At 43.4% G+C, this 19878-nt stretch overlaps 1 protein-coding gene across 1 annotated transcript in view; it reads right to left on the bottom strand.

Moving 5' to 3' along the window:
* Positions 1-17408, bottom strand: part of PSTPIP2 (proline-serine-threonine phosphatase interacting protein 2) — an 84788-nt gene extending 67380 nt beyond the window's left edge. The window contains exon 1 of the mRNA XM_030867836.2: positions 17299-17408. Within this exon, the coding sequence (XP_030723696.1) occupies positions 17299-17331 (33 nt within the window). The 5' untranslated portion in view covers positions 17332-17408. The remainder of the gene's footprint in view (positions 1-17298) is intronic.
* Between the last annotated feature and the right edge of the window lie 2470 nt (positions 17409-19878).

A 19878-nucleotide genomic window follows, 5' to 3' on the forward strand; every position in this document is an offset into this window, starting at 1 on the left:
GGACAGGTGGATGAGGAAGCCTGAGCTGGGGCAGATAGCCCACAGAACTGGTCAACTGTCCAGATCTGGCCATCAGTAGAGAAGCTGTCAAATGCCTGAGAGCTTAGGTCTTTCTGTACCCTTAGTTCAGGACCTGACTCTCTCAGGATCAAGAAAGCCATGTCTGCGTTTGACAACAGGGTGTAGCCTCAGAGTAGCTTCTAAGAGGTGGGGCAACCAAGGCCTTGAGCAGTGAAGGAACTGTATTTGTGGCCATTTATGAACCCGTCACTTTAAGCAGCTATTGTTTAAATAGAAAAAGTAGTGTTCAAACAGGAGTGGAGACTCAGCAGTGCAGGGCAAGAGTGGAGAGGAAAGATGGTGGTGACTATTTTCTCAGCATTTCAGCTGGCATCCATCACGCAGCAAAACTAAGCCTGAAAATAAACTAGGCTCCGGCCCCTCAGAAGGTGGCCAGACTATCCACTGTTTTCACTCAAGCAAGATCTTCAGGTACAGGTGGAGTCTCAGTCCACCTACCCTAAGCAGCTTATTCAAGTACTTCTTCCAGCCCTGTGCCATGCCATAGCCTCCCTTGAGGTGATCTAGAAACACAGATTTCCCCATTTTATCACGTACCCGGTACCATCTCACCACTTTTTAGGGACTGGTACCCCAACTGAGCCTGCCCCATAATCCTGCCCTGCTAACCCGCTCATTGCAGCAAGAGGAAAATAGATGAACCTGTTTCCGATCAGTGTGTTTGCCCCTTAACAAAAGTGTAGGCCCCCCGAGGGCAGGGATCAATCTTCTCCTGACTCTACAAGTCCACACACATCTCTGGCTTCTGCCAATGTTCTAACACCTAAGGGTTCATACAGAAAGACAATTAAATACTGAGTAAAACTCTACCATTAAAAAAATATCAAAAAAATAATTGAATGTTTATCAAGCTTTCAGCATGCAGAGGAGTTTTTAAACCTTGACGTGCAATAGATAAAATTACAAAAGATTAGCTCCACGAACTTCACTGTATAAAGTGTTTTCAAAATACATATACATATTTAAGTACAATGATCATTTTACAGATGAGGATACTAAGCTTAGGAAGGTTGAGTAATTTGAACAAGGGTACGTCCCTCAGCTTGAAAGGAGCAGAGCCAGGATTCCAACCCAGGAATGTCCACGGCAAAAGCTTGAGTGCATGAGGAACGCCCTTCACTACTGCATGCTAGTTACTGGAGGCTAGAACGTGTGAATTACACACATAACTGCGTATACACATACTCATATATACAAGAATATACATACAAATATTTGTAGCAAATGACAAAGAATATCTTTATCATTAAAAAAAACTTATGTAGATTTATGAGTAAAGCATGAGGAAGGAAGTAAAACCATTTGTAGAAGGGGAAATACAACAAGAAAATAAACAATGTTCACTCTCCCTGTTGATTAAAAACACAAATGAAAGTTTAATAAGGCATCTGTTTTTGCTTATTAAACGGGCAGGGAAAAAACCACACTGGCCATGTCTGATGTAGTAAAACTGATTATCTTCACATATTACTGGGGACACTGAGACTATGTCTGCCCTTTAGGAAGTCAGGTTGGTTCTATATATCAAAAGTTTTTAAATGTTTTTAATGTCTGTTAATAAACCCTATTTTCAGTCATTCAACAACTATTACTGTGAACTCATTATGTACTAGGCATTAACCCAGGTACCGCTCAAGGAGCCAGACGTGTGGGCTCTGACACTGTGGGTGGCCGTGCCAGCCCTGGAATGAATGGCTGGGGATTTCGTGTGCGAGATAAACATTGTCTTTGTAGAGGCCACTGTTGTTTTGGGTTTTTCTTTTACTCATGGTTGAACCTAATTTTATATAGAAGGTAAGTGAGCTTTTACCAGCCGGTGTCTGATTTCTTAATGGAGTAGGAGGCAAGATCATCAAAACAGAGGAAGAGGGCTTCCCTGGTGGCGCAGTGGTTGGGAGTCCGCCTGCCGATGCAGGGGACACGGGTTCGTGCCCCGGTCTGGGAGGATCCCACATGCCGCGGAGCGGCTGGGCCCATGAGCCATGGCCGCTGGGCCTGCGCGTCCGGAGCCTGTGCTCCGCAACGGGAGAGGCCACAACAGTGAGAGGCCCGCATACCGCAAAAAAGAACAAAAGAAAAACAGAGGAAGAATGTGGAAGGTAAGTGGAGGTCTGAATAGAGAGGAAAACAAAGCAAACAAACAGAAAAGAAAGTAAGAGGTGTTGGTGAGGATGTGAAGAAACAGGAATCCTCTGCACTGTTGGTGAGAATGTGAAACAGTACAGCTGCTGTGGGAAACATGTGGCAGTTCCTCAAAAAATTAAAAATAGCATTATTATATGATCCAGCAATTATACTTCTCGGTATATACCAAAAGAATTGAAAGCAGGGTCTTGAAGAAATATTTGTATACCCATGTTCATTGCAGTATTATTCACAATAACTAAAACATGGAAGCAATTCAAATGTCAATTGATGGATGAACGGATAAGCAAAATGTGGTATATACATACAATGGAATAATATTCAACTTAAAAAGTAAGGAAATTCTGGGCTTCCCTGGTGGTGCAGTGGTTGAGAGTCCACCTGCCGATGCAGGGGACACGGGTTCGTGCCCCGGTCCGGGAAGATCCCACATGCCGCGGAGCAGCTAGGCCCGTGAGCCATGGCCACTGATACTGCGCGTCCGCAGCCTGTGCTCCGCAACGGGAGAGGCCACAACAGTGAGAAGCCCGTGTACCGCAAAAAAAAAGTAAGGAAATTCTGACATATGCTGCAACACAGGTGAACCTTGAGGACATTACACTAAGCGAAATAAGCCAGTCATAAAAAGACAAAAACTCTATGATTCCAGTCACATGAGGTACTCAGAGTAGTCAAAATCACAGAGACAGAAATGTAATGGTGGTTACCAGGGGCTGGGGGAAGGGAAAATGGGGAGTTACTGTTTAATGGGTATAGACTTTCAGTTTTACAAGATGAAAAGAGTTTAGGGGATGGTGCAGAAGAATGGGAATGTATTTAATACCACTGAACTGTACACTCAAAAAAGGCTAAGGTGGTAAATTTTATGTTATGCGTATTTTATCACAACTTTTAAAAAATGTGGTAGCAGACTAATAAAGGCAACAAAAATTAAATATGTGGAATTCAGTTGCTTGGCCCCTGAATATTATGTATTGTACAGGGGGTGGAGGGTGGGGTGGTGACTCTTTAAACATCAAGTAGGTGAGACTTCAGTGTTCATTTATTCACTTGTTAAACATTTATTGAGCACATACTCTGTTCTCGGAACTGTGTCAAGCTCTAGGGACACAGAGGTAAATAAGAGAGAAGTTGACCATAGTCCACCAAGGAAGGCAAACAAGGAAAGATGGTTAAACATAGAGTGATAAGTATATTGTTAGAAGTGTGCAACAGACTTGCAGAGAAAGTCTCCTCCCCAAGACCTGGAGGCTGGAGTAGAGGTCAGTGCAAAGGCTTGGGAAGGGAGCCAAGCAACACCTGCCACCAACCTCCCTGACCCCCAATCCCCCTGGGGTGCAGCAAGGAGTCTTGTGTGGCTGCACCTCACAGAGTGAATGCCGAGGGTGTGAGGCAAGGGTCAGCCATCCTCTGTCACTACAACTTTTCTTATTTTTTATTCTGTGTGTGTGTATCTCCCTCTCCTAAAATATAGTTGTAAAAACAGTGATGTCACTGAGGTATGTGGCACTTACTACCATTCTTGGGGATTTATAAAAGCACTTGAAACTGGAAACTACCCCTATAAACAAACAGTAATATGTTTAAAGAATGAACAGTGATCTATGAAAAAATATTTAAGATCATTGCAGCCTTTAAAAAAAGAAAAAAACAGTAAGGAAATATAGCATTTAAACACCTAAGAATGCTCTTTTGCTTTACTTTCACAAATATTTAGCTGTGATCATTTCTGTTAAAAAAGAAAGTCTTCACTTGGTTTCTAATCCCCTAATGCAGTCCAATGTGACTTGGTTAGTGCTAATGCAACAGCCATATCTGACCGGTAAGCTGGGAGGCTATGTAACAGTTCCCAAAGATAGATTCTCATGAATGTTACGGGTTCATGCACTGGGGTTTAAGTTGCTCTGTGCTGCCCTGAGCCTCCTTACACATACAGATAGTGTAAAGCATTTAAGGCAAGAGCATTAGGGTCGACCGGGGAAAAGCTTTCCCCTTCTCATGAAGAACAAACCCCTATCACACGTGTTAAAATCCGCTGCTTAACCTTTGTCTAACCTTCAGCCCAAAACTCACAAAAGTAATACAGCTAATCCCAGAAAGCAAGTTTAAACAAACAAGCCAACAGTCTACTGTGTCTTTAAAAAGCCTACTCTGCCTACTTTCCTCACACGCATGCTGTTTGAGAAGCAAGAAGCCCCTGATTCTGAGGGAGGTTCCGAAGCCCTTGTTGGAGGCTGTGAGACACACAGCAACTATTTGAACAGTGGTGTCCAAAGTATCTGGTTTCCTGCTGCCTGCCTTTTCTGGAGTGAGATCACATAGCTCTGCAGTCTTCGTGGATTTTCACAACATATAAGAGTTTTAAAATTCCTGGCAACCATATCTTAATTATTCTCATTTATCTAGATGGAAAACTCTAATAGTTCTATATTTTTAAAAATTACAATGGCTATCATTCTATGAAGCTAACCAACAGTTCCTACTCTTACTTAAAGCTCCTTTTTTGTTAAAGCTGGAGATTTCTAGCATAGGCGAGGAAAGAAAAATGTTAGCCACGTCTTACTCAGATGACCTTTTCATTAACACTGAAACTTAGATGATATTGATGCTGTAACAAAACATGTACCAAAATGGACAATCTGATTACATTTAGGAGATAGTAAATGAGAATTACAAATATTAATTTCAAAATTACCTATTAGCTGTACAAATAGAGGTACTTTGGATATTGTATATATTTGGAAGTAACAATATTTTGCTTTCACTAGCTGATGACACCTATAGTTGCCTTTACCAGAAAAATCCATAAATTAACATGCAACCATTTACACTTATACCAAGTTTGCACAAACCAAGTCTTTCTGACTTTAGAATTAACTTTAACTATGTGTATTTATCTGTGCATGTGTTCCCATAATGGGTATCTGAGACACCAAACTCAGAATTCTACATTCACTGTGTAAGTCCAATCTGAATAAACTGTTTGTGGGGAAAAAAAAAAAACCTGATATAGTGGAGCATTTAAAAAAAAGCCTCTGATAAAGATGAATAATGTCCCCTCAAAAACAGGAATTAGAAAGACCAGGAAGAGTACTTCTGCTGTCAGTGTCCTTGTTCCCACAGTGAGCCAAAGCCATCCCCCGCCTCTGCAGGAGACCCTCCAACACTAGCAGACAGCAGAAGCAAGAAGAACTACAATCCTGCAGCCAGTGGAACAAAAACCACATTCACAGAAAGACAGACAAGATGAAAAGGCAGAGGGATATGTACCAGATGAAGGAACAAGATAAAACCCCAGAAAAACACCTAAATGAAGCAGAGATAGGCACCTTCCAGAAAAAGAAGTCAGAATAATGATAGTGAAGATGATCCAGGACCTCGGAAAAAGAATGGAGGCAAAGATCGAGAAGATGCAAGAAATGTTTAACAAAGACCTAGAAGAATGAAAGAACAAACAGAGATGAACAATATAATAACTGAAATGAAAACTACACTAGAAGGAATCAATAGCAGAATAACTGAGGCAGAAGAATCGACAAGTGACCTGGAAGACAGAATTGTGGAATTCACTGCCACAGAACAGAATAAAGAAAAAAGAATGAAAAGAAATGAAGACAGCCTAAGAGACCTCTGGGACAACACTGAACGCAACAACATTTGCATTATAGGGGTCCCAGAAGGAGAAGAGAGAGAGAAAGGACCAGAGAAAATATTTGAAGAGATTATAGTCGAAAACTTCCCTAACATGGGAAACGAAATAGCCACCCAAGTCTAAGAAGCACAGCAAGTCCCATACAGGATAAACCCAAGGAGAAACACGCTGAGACACATATTAATCAAATTGGCAAAAATGAAAGACAAAGAAAAATTATTGAAAGCAGCAAGGGAAAAATGACAAATAACATACAAGGGAACTCCCATAAGGTTAACAGCTGATTTCTCAGCAGAAACTCTATAAGCCAGAGGGAGTGGCATGATATACTTAAAGTGATGAAAGGGAAGAACCTACAACCAAGATTACTCTAGCCGGCAAGAATCTCATTCAGATTCGACAGAGAAATCAAAAGCTTTACAGACAAGCAAAAGGTAAGATAAATCAGCACCACCAAACCAGCTCTACAACAAATGCTAAAGGAACTTCTCTAAGTGGGAAACACAAGAGAAGAAAAGGACCTACAAAAACAAACCCAAAACAATTAAGAAAATGGTCACAGGCACATACGTATCGAAAATTACCTTAAACATGAATGGATTAAATGCTCCAACCAGAAGACACAGGCTCGCTGAATAGATACAGAAACAAGACCCATACACATGCTGTCTCCGAGAGACCCACTTCAGACCTAGGGACATATACAGACTGAAAGTGAGGGGATGGAAAAAGATATTCCATGCAAACGGAAATCAAAAGGAAGCTGGAGTAGTAATACTCATATCAGATAAAATAGACTTTAAAATAAAGAACAAAACAAGGAAGGACACTACATAATGATCAAGGGATCAATTCAAGAAGAAGACATAACAATTATAAATATATATGCACCCAAAATAGGAACACTTCAATACATAAGGCAACTGCTAACAACTATACAAGAGGAAATCGACAGTAACACAATAATAATGGGGGATTTTAACACCTCACTTACACCAATGGACAGATCAACCAAAATGAAAATATATAAGGAAACAGAAGCTTTAAATGACACAACAGACCAGATAGATTTAATTGATATTTACAGGACATTCCATCCAAAAACAGCAGATTACACTTTCTTCTCAAGTGCACATGGAACATTCTCCAGGATAGATCACATCTTGGGTCAAAAATCAAGCCTCAGTAAATTTAAGAAAATTGAAATCATATCAAGCATCTTTTCTGACCACAACACTATGAGATTAGAAATGAATTACAAGGAAAACAATGTAAAAAACACAAACACATGGAGGCTAAACAATACGTTACTAAATAACCAAGAGATCACTGAAGAAATCAAAGGGGAAATCAAAAAATACCTAGAGACAAATGACAATGAAAACACGATAATCCAAAACCTATGGGATGCAGCAAAAGCAGTTCTAAGAGGTAAGTTTATAGCTATACAAGCCTACCTCAAGAAACAAGAAAAATCTCAAATAAACAATCTAACCTTACACTTAAAGGGACTAGAGAAAGAAGAACAAACAAAACCCAAAGTTCGTAGAAGGAAAGAAATCATAAAGATCAGAGCAGAAATAAATGAAATAGAAACAAAGAAAACAATAGCAAAGATCAATAAAACTAAAAGTTCGTTCTTTGAGAAGATAAAATTGATAAACCATTAGCCAGATTCATCAAGAAAAAGAGGGAGAGGACTCAAATCAATAAAATTAGAAATGAAAAAGGAGAAGTAACAACTGACACTGCAGAAATGCAAAGCATCCTAAGACACTACTACAAGCAACTCTATGGCAATAAATTGGACAACCTAGAAGAAATGGACAAATTCTTAAGAAAGGTATAACCTTCCAAGACTGAACCAGGAAGAAATAGAAAATATGAACAGACCAATCACAGAAGAGGAAATTGAAACTGTGATTAAAAATCTTCCAACAAACAAAAGTCCATGACCACATGGCTTCACAGGTGAATTCTATCAAACATTTAGAGAAGAGCTAATACCCATCCTCAAACTCTTCCAAAAAATTGCAGAGGAAGGAACACTCCCAAATTCATTCTATGAGGCCACCATCACCCTGATACCAAAACCAGACAAAGATACTACAAAAAAAGAAAATTACAGACCAATATCACTGATGAATATAGATGCAAAAATCCTCAACAAAATACTAGCAAACAGAATCCAACAACACATTAAAAGGATCATACACCATGATCAAGTGGGATTTATCCCAGGGATTCTTCAATATGTGCAAATCAATCAATGTGATACCCCATATTAACAAATTGAAGAATAAAATCCATATGATCATCTCAATAGATGCAGAAAAAGCTTTTGACAAAATTCAACACCAATCTATGATAAAAGCTCTACAGAAAGTGGGCATAGAGGGAACCTACCTCAATATAATAAAGGCCATATATGGCAAACCCACAGCAAACATCATTCTCAATGGTGAAAAACTGAAAGCATTTCCTCTAAGATCAGGAACAAGACAAGGATGTCCACTCTCACCACTAGTATTCAACATAGTTTTGGAAGTCCTAGCCACGGCAATCAGAGAAGAAAAAGACATAAAAGGTATACAGATTGGAAAAGAAGAAGTAAAACTGTCACTGTTTGCAGATGACATGATACTATACATAGAGAATCCTAAAAATGCCACCAGAAAACTACTAGAGCTAATCAATGATTTGGTAAAGTTGCAGGATACAAAATTAATGCACAGAAATCTCTTGCATTCCTATACACTAATGATGAAAAATCTGACAGAGAAATTAAGGAAACACTCCCATTTACCATTGCAACAAAAAGAATAAAATACCTAGGAATAAACCTACCTAGGGAAACAAAAGACCTGTATGCAGAAAACTATAAGACACTGATGAACGAAATTAAAGATGATACCAACAGATGGAGAGATATACCATGTTCTTGGATTGGAAGAATCAATATTGTGATAATGACTATACTACCCAAAGCAATCTACAGATTCAATGCAATCCCTATCAAATTACCAATGGCATTTTTTACGGAAGTAGAACAAAAAATCTTAAAATTTGTATGGAGACACAAAAGACCCCGAATAGCCAAAGCAGTCTTGAGGGAAAAAAATGGGGCTGGAGCAATCAGGCTCCCTGACTTCAGACTATACTACAAAGCTACAGTAATCAAGACAATATGGTACTGGCACAAAAACAGAAGGATAGATCAATGGAACAAGATAGAAAGCCCAGAGATAAACCCACTTACCTATGGTCAACTAATCTATGACAAAGGAGGCAAGGATATACAATGGAGAAAAGACAGTCTCTTCAATAAGTGGTGCTGGGAAAACTGGACAGCTACATGGAAAAGAATGAAATTAGAACACTCCCTAACACCATACACAAAAATAAACTCAAAATGGATTCGAGACCTAAATGTAAGATTGGACACTATAAAACTCTTAGAGGAAAACATAGGAAGAACATTCTTTGACATAAATCACAGCAAGATCTTTTATGATCCACCTCCTAGAGTAATGGAAATAAAAACAAAAATAAACAAATGGGACCTAATGAAACTTAAAAGCTTTTGCACAGCAAAGGAAACCATAAATAAGACGAAAAGACAACCCTCAGAATGGGAGAAAATAGTTGCAAACGAATCAACGGACAATGGATTAATCTCCAAAATATATAAACAGCTCATGCAGCTCAATATTAAAGAAACAAACAACCCAATGCAAAAATGGGCAGAAGACCTAAATAGGCATTTCTCCAAAGAAGACATACAGATGGCCAAGAAGCACATGAAAAGCTGCTCAACATCACTAATTACTAGAGAAATGCAAATCAAACCTACAATGAGGTATCACCTCACACCAGTTAGAATGGGTATCATCAGAAAATCGACAAACAACAAATGCTGGAGAGGGTGTGGAGAAAAGGGAACCCTCTTGCACTGCTGGTGGGAATATAAATTGATACAGCCACTATGGAGAGCAGTATGGAGGTTCCTTAAAAAACTAAAAATGGAATTACCATATGATCCAGCAATCCCACTACTAGGCATATACCCAGAGAAAACCATAATATAAAAAGACGCATGCACCCCAATGTTCATTGCAGCACTATTTACAACAGCCAGGTCATGGAAGCAACCTTAATGCCCATCGACAGATGAATGGATAAAGAAGTTGTGGTACATATATACAATGGAATATTACTCAGCCATAAAAAGGAATGAAATTGAGTCATTTGTTGAGACATGGATGGATCTAGAGACTGTCATAGACATGAAGGAAGTCAGAAAGAGAAAAACAAATATCATATATTAACGCATGTATGTGGAACCTAGAACAATGGTACAGATGAACTGGTTTACAGGGCAGAAGCTGAGACACAGATGTAGAAAACAAACGTATGGACACCAAGTGGGGAAAGCTGCGGGTGGGTAGGGATGGTGGTGTGCTGAATTGGGCGATTGGGATTGACATGTATACACTGATGTGTATAAAATTGATGACTAATAAGAACCTGCTCTATAAAAAAATAAATTAAATTAAATTAAAAAAAAAAAGAAAGTCCAGGAAGGATAAGAATGGAGGTCTAATCATAATATACTACTTAGCTTTAAACTAAACAATCTTTACATGCTGTGGGAATTCCCTTGTGGTCCAGTGGTTAGGACTCCATGCTTTCACTGCTGTGGGTCAGGGTTCAATCCCTGGTGGGGGGAACTAAGATCCCACAAGCCGTGCGGCCAAAAAACAAACAAACAAAATAAAGCAATCTTTACATGCTGTGATAACATAAATAATGTTTATATTGTTTTTCATTATAAGCCTTTTGGAAATATTTGGATATTTAAAGAATGTGCTTGCATCATCTAGATTTTTTTAAGGCTTGTTAACAAACTTTTGTTTCCTCTTTACTTGTTCAGATTTTGTTTTATATATTTCAATAAGAATTCGTATTTTCCTTAGAAGGTAGGTCCCATGCCTCTTATTAAATTTTAAAGAAGCTAAAACAAGAAAAAAGGATTTTGATAATTATTTTAAAGATAGACCCCAGTGGCTGCTCTAGGAAGAATGAACTGGAGGGGGCAATCGTCAATGACTTTGCCTTGCATTTTGCCACCAGGCAGGACAATAGCCCTCCTGGTGTGTTTCTAGGGACTGGTTTCCAAGGGAGAGGATTAAAAAAGAAAAGCAACAGCCTATACATTGTATGAAATAGCACATGGGAAAAAAAAAAAAAAAGAAGAAAAGCACATGGGGGGCTTCCCTGGTGGCGCAGTGGTTGAGAGTCCACCTGCCGATGCAGGGGACATGGGTTCGTGCCCCAGTCTGGGAAGATCCCACATGCCGCGGAGCGGCTGGGCCCGTGAGCCATGGCCGCTGAGCCTGCGCGTCTGGAGCCTGTGCTCCGCCAATGGGAGAGGCCACAACAGTGAGAGGCCCGCGTACTGCAAAAAAAAACCACATGGTGTGATAACCTGTTTTCTTCTTTGTTTATTTAAGAAAAAAAGCACCCTCCCATACTGTATAGAGAAAAGTCAAGGAGCAAAGCCAGATGCAGCACCAGCTCAAGCTCTGGTAATACCCAGAATGACCAGATTCCAAAGTGGCCAGAGGTTTGAAGCAGAGGGACAGCCCTGGGTGGCTAGGGGCAATGAGCAAGCTCCTTCCCCTGGTCACTCACCAGGCAGAGCAGAGAGGCCACACCCACTGCAGGTGTTGGGGTGGGAAGAGTGCAGGACAGACAGTAGGAAGCCGGTCTGGGCCAAGAGCCGTAAGAATCAGGAAGACCAGGTCAAAATATAAGGGTCTAGAGGACATACAGGGTCAGGCTGGGCCTCACACCCTTGTGAGGAATGTGGGGCTCTCCTGTGGCAGGACATCTTGCTCTTCTGGAGCAGGTTCTACAGTCACCTGTGCATGGCTACATGGATCACAGGCCAAAGGCTGGGACTTTCCCTCTGCAGCCTCCTTCCCTGGAGCCCTGGAAACCACATCCATGGTCCCCGTCTTATTCCGACAAGGTACCACCAACATTAACCAGAATAAATAACAGCACCACTTAGCCACATGACTGCTGGGAGGGAAACAGCACACAGGCGTTGTGTCCGAGTCAGGCAAAGTTGGTTGGGGACGATCCCAGTTTTAAAGAACACTTGAGTATTCTCTTTTCAAACAAATCCACCTAAAGGTTCCTTTAACTAAACTCTCCATGGGGCATTTGAATAAGATTATTTGTAAAGTATGCGCGGACTTATACCTTTTCAGGAACATCTACGTAACCATGGGTCTCTCAACTTTCATGGAACATTCCTCTCCTGGCCCTGTGATGGCTCCTGTGAGGGTTGAATCCCTACATCTCTGCCTCTCTTTCTCTGACCCCTCTCTCTTCCTGCCAAAATACAGGTAGTCACCAAGAGTGCTCTCTGGGAACCTCTTATCTCTTGATTCTTTCTCCTCGAGTAACTGTCACCCATTTCCTTTGTCACCTCTGTGCTGACAATAGTTGACAATCTCAAGTGCTCACTATGTGCCAGGCACGTACTAAACTCTGATTTAATCCTCACAACAGTCCTAGAGCGTAGACATTGGTATTGTCCTCATTTTTCTACATGGAAAAACTGAGTATGGGAGTTGAAGTAATCTGCCCAAGGTCACCCAGCTACAAGGGGCAGACCCGGGATTCAAACCTGGCCAGGCCACCTCATAGTCTCTGCTTCTGCACGTTATGCTGTTCCGTGCACTCTCTTGCTTGGACACCCTTTCCAAGGTACTGGGGCCATCTCCACCAGCCCCTCAAACCCAGAATGTTGACATCAGAGCACACTCACTGACGTGTTTGTACTGGTTGTTAAAATATTAAAATACCCCCAAACCTTGCTGTCTGGCACCCTGTTCCTTCCCCAAGACCTCCCCATATCCAGCAACCCTGGCATGGTCCTGGGGGGTGGGGGCCGGGTGGGGGGGTTCAGGATGCTCCTGGCCTGCCTATTGTCAATACCGCTTCTGCTTCCTCTTCCTTCCCTCCCCACAAACCAGTTCCTCATCTGACTTCCTTATTTCTGGGGTCCGCAACTCATTTTCCTGTTCACCTTACACACAGCTTCCTTCAAGCTCTCCTTTCCTCTCTCCTACTGCCCAGCTTCAACTGGTGACCCTGTCCTGTGGCTCTGACTTCTTCTACCCTCTGCCATTCCTCTCATCTGTCTCCTCCTGTCCCTTCCCTATGATTTCCATCCTGGAACAGACCCTTTCTATCCCTGGCCCAGTTTTCTTCACTCCTGCTAGACTCTCCCATCCCCTGACCCCTTTGCCCTCTACATCCCTGAGGACACGCATTCAAGACCAAAGCCCGCCCTCCCTGCCAGCTTCCTAATGAGGAATCTACCTTCAACCCAAGAGTATGGTCTTAACCGCTGCAAATGCCACCTCTATACAGAGAAGGTATTTTCTTAAATATTTATTAAATTCACTCAACTGATACCCACCTTGTTTCCAAAGTTTTCTACCTTATGTAATCACAACCTTCTTGTCCTTGAAGCATGAAAGTTATTGCCATCTCCTCAGTGATAACAACAGCCTTGCTCCCCACCCCCACCCCTGAGAGTGTGAGAGCGTCGCAGGCAGCCCCTGAGGTCTCCAACAGTTTCCCTTCTGCCCCTTGTCTCCCAAATCCAGGCTGACTGTCCCATCTCCCTGATTCCTAAGCCCACATGCAAAGCACCATCGCAGTTCTGGGGGCTCAGTGGATGGTGGGAGCCAGTGCAAACCTCCCAGGAGCTCATGGTTGGAGCTGAAGGAGAGCAGGTCTATGCAGAGTCCTGCTCCACTATTTAATAGCTCTACAAACTTGGGGAATGTTGCTTAACCTGTCTGCCTCTCAGTTTCCTCATCTGTAAAATGGGATACTCAGTAAGGGTAGTTGTGAGACTTAATGAGTGGTATGAGTAAAGTGTTTAGAACAGTGCTTGCCACAGACTCTATACACAGTAATATTAGCTATTACTGTTTTTATTATTTGACATAAAGTATAGGAAATTAGAGATGGAAGATATCTTTGCAAACTATCTCTCAGGATCTCATATCTTCTGAAAGTAAAAGCTCAGAGGGGAAAAAAAGAAAGTAAAAACCCAGAAATTTCTCTGCCTTGGACCTTCACCCTACCTCTAACTCCCAACACAGATCTCACGTCTCCCCCCTCCCCTAACCACTCCTGCAAGTCTGCACTGGGAGCGGCTGGGGGGCTGCCTTCCTATGGCCTGGGAGACCTCTGAGGATGGAGGCCGCAGCTCTCACCCCACTACATACCCTGTCAGCCTTACAGATCCACTGTACTCATTCAACCACTATTTGCTGAGAACCTACTGGCATCAGCCTGTGCAAAGGGCAGTGGCATTGAAAGCCAGCACAATAGCTGTCCACAAGGTGCTCACATGCTTGTAGGCCCCAAACTCAAAACCATAAACTGACAAATGCTATGAAGGAACAGAACATGTGCTATTGGGTGCAGTCAGGAAAGGCTTCCCTGAAGAGAAGACACTGAGCAGAGATCTGAAAACTGCGTGTTACATTATTATTTTTTTTAATTTTCAATTTTTTATTTTTTCTTACATCTTTATTGGAATATAATTGCTTTACAATGGTGAGTTAGTTTCTACTTTATAACAAAGTGAATCAGTTTTACATATACATATGTTCCCATATCTCTTCCCTCTTGCATCTCCCTCCCTCCCACCCTCCCTATCCCACCCCTCCAGGCGGTCACAAAGCACTGAGCTGATCTCCCTGTGCTATGCGGCTGCTTCCCACTAGCTATCTACCTTACGTTTGGTAGTGTATATATGTCCATGCCTCTCTCTCACTTTGTCACAGCTTACCCTTCCCCCTCCCCATATCCTCATGTCCATTCTCTAGTAGGTCTGTGTCTTTATTCCTGTCTTACCCCTAGGTTCTTCATGACATTTCTTTTTTCTTAAATTCCATATATATGTGTTAGCATACAGTATTTGTCTTTCTCTTTCTGACTTACTTCACTCTATATGACAGACTCTAGGTCTATCCACCTCATTACAAATAGCTCAGTTTCGTTTCTTTTTATGGCTGAGTAATATTCCATTGCATATATGTGCCACATCTTCTTTATCCATTCATCCGATGATGGACACTTAGGTTGTTTCCATCTCCGGGCTATTGTAAATAGAGCTGCAATGAACATTTTGGTACATGACACTTTTTGAATTATGGTTTTCTCAGGGTATATGCCCAGTAGTGGGATTGCTGGGTCATATGGTAGTTCTGTTTGTAGTTTTTTAAGGAACCTCCATACTGTTCTCCATAGTGGCTGTACCAATTCACATTCCCACCAGCAGTGCAAGAGTGTTCCCTTTTCTCCACACCCTCTCCAGCATTTATTGTTTCTAGATTTTTTGATGATGGCCATTCTGACTGGTGTGAGATGATATCTCATTGTAGTTTTGATTTGCATTTCTCTATTGATTAATGATGTTGAGCATTCTTTCATGTGTTTGTTGGCAGTCTGTATATCTTCTTTGGAGAAATGTCTATTTAGGTCTTCTACCCATTTTTGGATTGGGTTGTTTGTTTTTTTGTAAGAGCTAACACCTATCCTTCTCAAACTCTTCCAAAATATAGCAGAGGGAGGAACACTCCCAAACTCATTCTACGAGGCCACCATCACCTTGATACCAAAACCAGACAAGGATGTCACAAAGAAAGAAAACTACAGGCCAATATCACTGATGAACATAGATGCAAAAATCCTCAACAAAATACTAGCAAACAGAATCCAACAGCACATTAAAAGGATCATACACCATGATCAAGTGGGGTTTATTCCAGGAATGCAAGGATTCTTCAATATATGCAAATCAATCAATGTGATAAACCATATTAACAAATTGAAGGAGAAAAACCATATGATCATCTCAATAGATGCAGAGAAAGCTTTCAACAAAATTCAACACCCATTTATGATAAAAACCCTGCAGAAAGTAGGCATAGAGGGAACTTTCCTCAACATAATAAAGGCCATATATGACAAACCCACAGCCAACATCATCCTCAGTGGTGAAAAACTGAAAGCATTTCCACTAAGATCAGGAACAAGACAAGGTTACCCACTCTCACCACTCTTATTCAACATAGTTTTGGAAGTTTTAGCCACAGCAATCAGAGAAGAAAAGGAAATAAAAGGAATCCAAATCGGGAGAGTGTTACACTTTGAGGGGAAGAAAGGCAGGTCTCTGTACCCTGCTTTTTCCCACAATGCCTGTCATGGGACCCAGAAGTCCTTTATTCTACCCAAAGAACTCCCAGGCCTCTTCAAGGGGACAGCTGCGAGGTTGTTCACCTTCTCTGTGAAGCTGAGGGGGGTGGGGGGTGGGGGCGGTGAGCTGCACCCTACAGGTGGGCAGTGTCCCAGAAGAACCTCAAAATCTCCAGGAAAAGGGACTTCACAAAGCAGGGTCTAAACTGTGTCCCGAAGGTTACAGGGCCAGGTTTCTCTACCCAGCAGCTCTAGATAGGGGCCAGGAACCTGCTAAGCAGCTATGAGGCTGAATGGGGGACAATCAGGGTCTCAAGTAAGGAGCTGGGGCGGCTTGGCAGCAGTGGGTCAGTCTGGAGACGTGCTGACTTTCTGCTCCTGCCTTAAAGGGATGAGGGCGGTTCCTCCGAATGAGGGGGTACAGACCCTTGAGGGGCACCTGCGCAGTCAGATGAAGGGGGAAAGACGACTGGACAGAGGGAGAGGGGCAGGCAGAACTGCTGCCTCCTGGTTGGGCCCGTCCTCGGGCTCAGATGTCCCCACCACCTCGCAGGGTCTCACACGCGCACCGACCTCCCCCTGGGCGGGGGCAAAGACAGGGAGAGGCTCAGGAAGCGGAGCTGCAGAACCCGGCAAAGCTTCTGCTAGATAACACCTCTAGGGTTGTCTGCCGGGGCGAGCCGGGAGCTAATGGGGCTCGGACAGGCTGTACGTTTCCGCGGACCTGGAAAAGCCGATCAGCCTGGCGAAGTTCACCCCATGTTCTGCGCCCCACGTCCCCCCAAATCCGCTCACAGCGCAGCCTCAGGGGCCACCGGCGACTCTCCCCGGACGGGTGACTCCTCCTTTTGGGTCTCGGTTTCCCTATGAGATGAGGGGGTAATGTCCCAACTCTAAGGCTACACCCGTCAGGAGTGTCCGGGGGCGCGGGCGGCCGAGGGGGAGCCTAGGAACCGGATCCCGGGGACCCGCGGGCGCGCGGTGGGCTGGGGGAAGCGCAGAAAGGGGCCGGCGGCGGTGCCTCCCCTCGCGTTCTGCCCCGGAGCACTGGGCAGGCGCCCACGTCTCCCCTCGGAGCCCCCGTTCCCGAGCCCGGCGATGGGTCGCTTACCCCGCCGACTTACCCAAAAGTTCCCCTTGAACAGTGAGCCCGTCATGGCCGGCGCGCGAGGAGAGGAGAAAGCCAGCGCAGGCGGCTGCGACGCGGACTGTCAGGGCCAGCGGCGCGTCCCGCCCCCGAGTCCCGCCCCCGCGCCTGCCCCGCGCAGCCCCGCCCCGCGCCGCTAGCACCCGGCACGCCGCACTCGTCCCGCGCGTAACGGAGGGACTGCCCGCGGGTTAGAGCCCTGCGGCGTCAGCCTTCAGTTAGTCAGCCCTACATTCCCCCTCCTTCGGGAGGCCTTTAAGGATTGGAAGGAACCGGTCCTGTCGCCTCCCCAAATTCGGCTCCGTTCCTGCCCACAAGCCCTCTCCTCCCTCGACCCAATTCCTCACGGAGTAATCCAGGCTTGCGCGGTGGTGGAAGGAGCCCCCGCCAGATCGGAGGTGGTCGCGGGGACAGCGCGTCGGCTCTGTGAAGCCTGAGCACTGACAATGCTAGCGGCCGCGTCAGGTGTGGACGCTTCATCTAGTCAAGTGCAGGACCCCAGAGGCGCCCGCCACAGACAGGCAAGCACGGTTTAGTCTCAAAGTCATGGAAACATCACTGATACTGTTTCCGCTTGACTCTAGGTCCCTCAGTGGGGTCCTTACAAGGCATCCGGGAACTCAGCTCCTCGCGACCCTTCCGCATCTTAGGACCCAGACCCAATACCCTTTTCCACCAATCCCATTCCAGAAGTAGGAGCCCGAGCTTCCGTCCTCTCCCTCCACTTTCGTAACATAACACACTCATAAACATAACCCAGGGCAAGTCAGACCCATCCGGGCTTTGTAGTAATGCGGCACTCTGGGACAAAGTACTGCCCTGTGCTACATGCCCTGAACCAAAACTGAAGCCCAGAGGCTGACTGACTTGACCAAGATCACAGCGTATTTAAGGTATGAAGAGCTCGGTTACAGCTCTTCCAAACAGAATCAGAGCCCAGGATAGAGGCCATTCTGGGACAGATCCATTCAAGGACGGGAGGATGAAGGTCAAGGGTGCCAGCCCAGAACCTCATGCCTGGAGAGGCAAGCTTTGCCTCTGAGCAGGTTCTAGCTTGGTCCAGAGCGAAAGGACAATTGCTGGGGTGATATGAAGGACAGCTGGAAGATTCTGCCTGGTAATACCTAGCCCCCTCCCCTGTGATGAAATCCTACCAGTAGAGTCATCGCAACAAGGATAGAGGGGTGGCCTCCAACCCTGGGTCACTCCGAGGACATGCATTCATTCATCTTGTTGTTCATCTCTTTGTAAAGCAGTTAGGTTAGAAGGAAGAAAGGGAAGCCTGACAGCATCATAAAGGGCAGCAGAGGCCACAGAGGGCACCAGGGGGACAGGCTAAACAGCAGGAGGGGTAAGAAATAGTGACAACTAGGGAAATGAAAGACGCTGCAGTGCCACAGGCAGCATCAAAGCTTTTTCCTGGGAGTTTTGAATATTTTGCAACAAATATTTTAAATACAATTCTAATTGTCTAAGTTTTCATTTTTAACATTTTTTTTAACATCTCACGGAACATTGTATTTGATTTTCGTGGCTCAAGCCCAGTCCCCTGGATTTTAACTCTCTTCCACCACCCGGTGGCAAGATTGCAAATTGCAAATGGTTGTCCGCGCTGCCAGAAAATATTCCTCATTCATTCATTTATTAATAACCTCATCACCTGGACAGGTGTTGGGAGTAAAAAGACAAGTAATATCTGTACTATATCCAAGGGTCTATAACAACTTGGGGACATTTTACTAATGAAATTAAATAACACTACTACAGCAACAATGGAATGATGAAGTTTAATGATCAATACATTTAAGATAAACCACTATTAATGTTTTGGCATCTCTTCCAATAATATACATTTGCATGATTGAGCTCTTACTGTACATAAAATTTTGAGTTTTGCTTTTGTAACTTAACATTTCATTAGTATTTTCTAAAGTCCTTTAACACACTTTTCCTAACAAAGTTTGATTGCACCTGGTGCGGGCCAAACAAGACAGATACTCTTTCATGTAAAAATTGAAAGTCTCTGTGAAGAGAAATTTGGCCATGTCATCAAATTTTTAAATGCTTTTTTTAATTAATTAATTTATGTATTTATTTATTTATTTTTGGGCCGCGAGGCTTGCAGGATCTTGCAAGATTGTTCCTGACCAGGAATTGAACCTACACCCTCAGCAGTGAAAGCAGAGTCCTAACCACTGGAGTGCCAGGGAATTCCCTAAATGCTCCTGTGTTTTGACCCAACAATTCCATGTTGAAGAATTTACCCTCCAAATATCCTTATGTGTGCCAAGTGAAGTATGTACAGTTATTTATAACAGCATGGTTATTCTGCCAAAGATTTTAAAGAACTAAATGTCATCAGTGGAGAACTAGCTCAATAGATTGTGATACTGCTATACAATGAAATCATATTCAAGCATTAAAAAAGCGAGGAAGCTGTGTTTTGATATGGGACAATCAACAGCTATTAAGTGGGAAAAAAAAGCAAAACAAACTGCCATTGGGTGAGGAGGAAAAAGAATAGACACACGTTTTAAATGGGTTTCTTTGATAGGGG

The sequence above is a fragment of the Globicephala melas genome, chromosome 13 (genome assembly GCF_963455315.2).
Source record: "Globicephala melas chromosome 13, mGloMel1.2, whole genome shotgun sequence".
NCBI lineage: Eukaryota > Metazoa > Chordata > Mammalia > Artiodactyla > Delphinidae > Globicephala > Globicephala melas.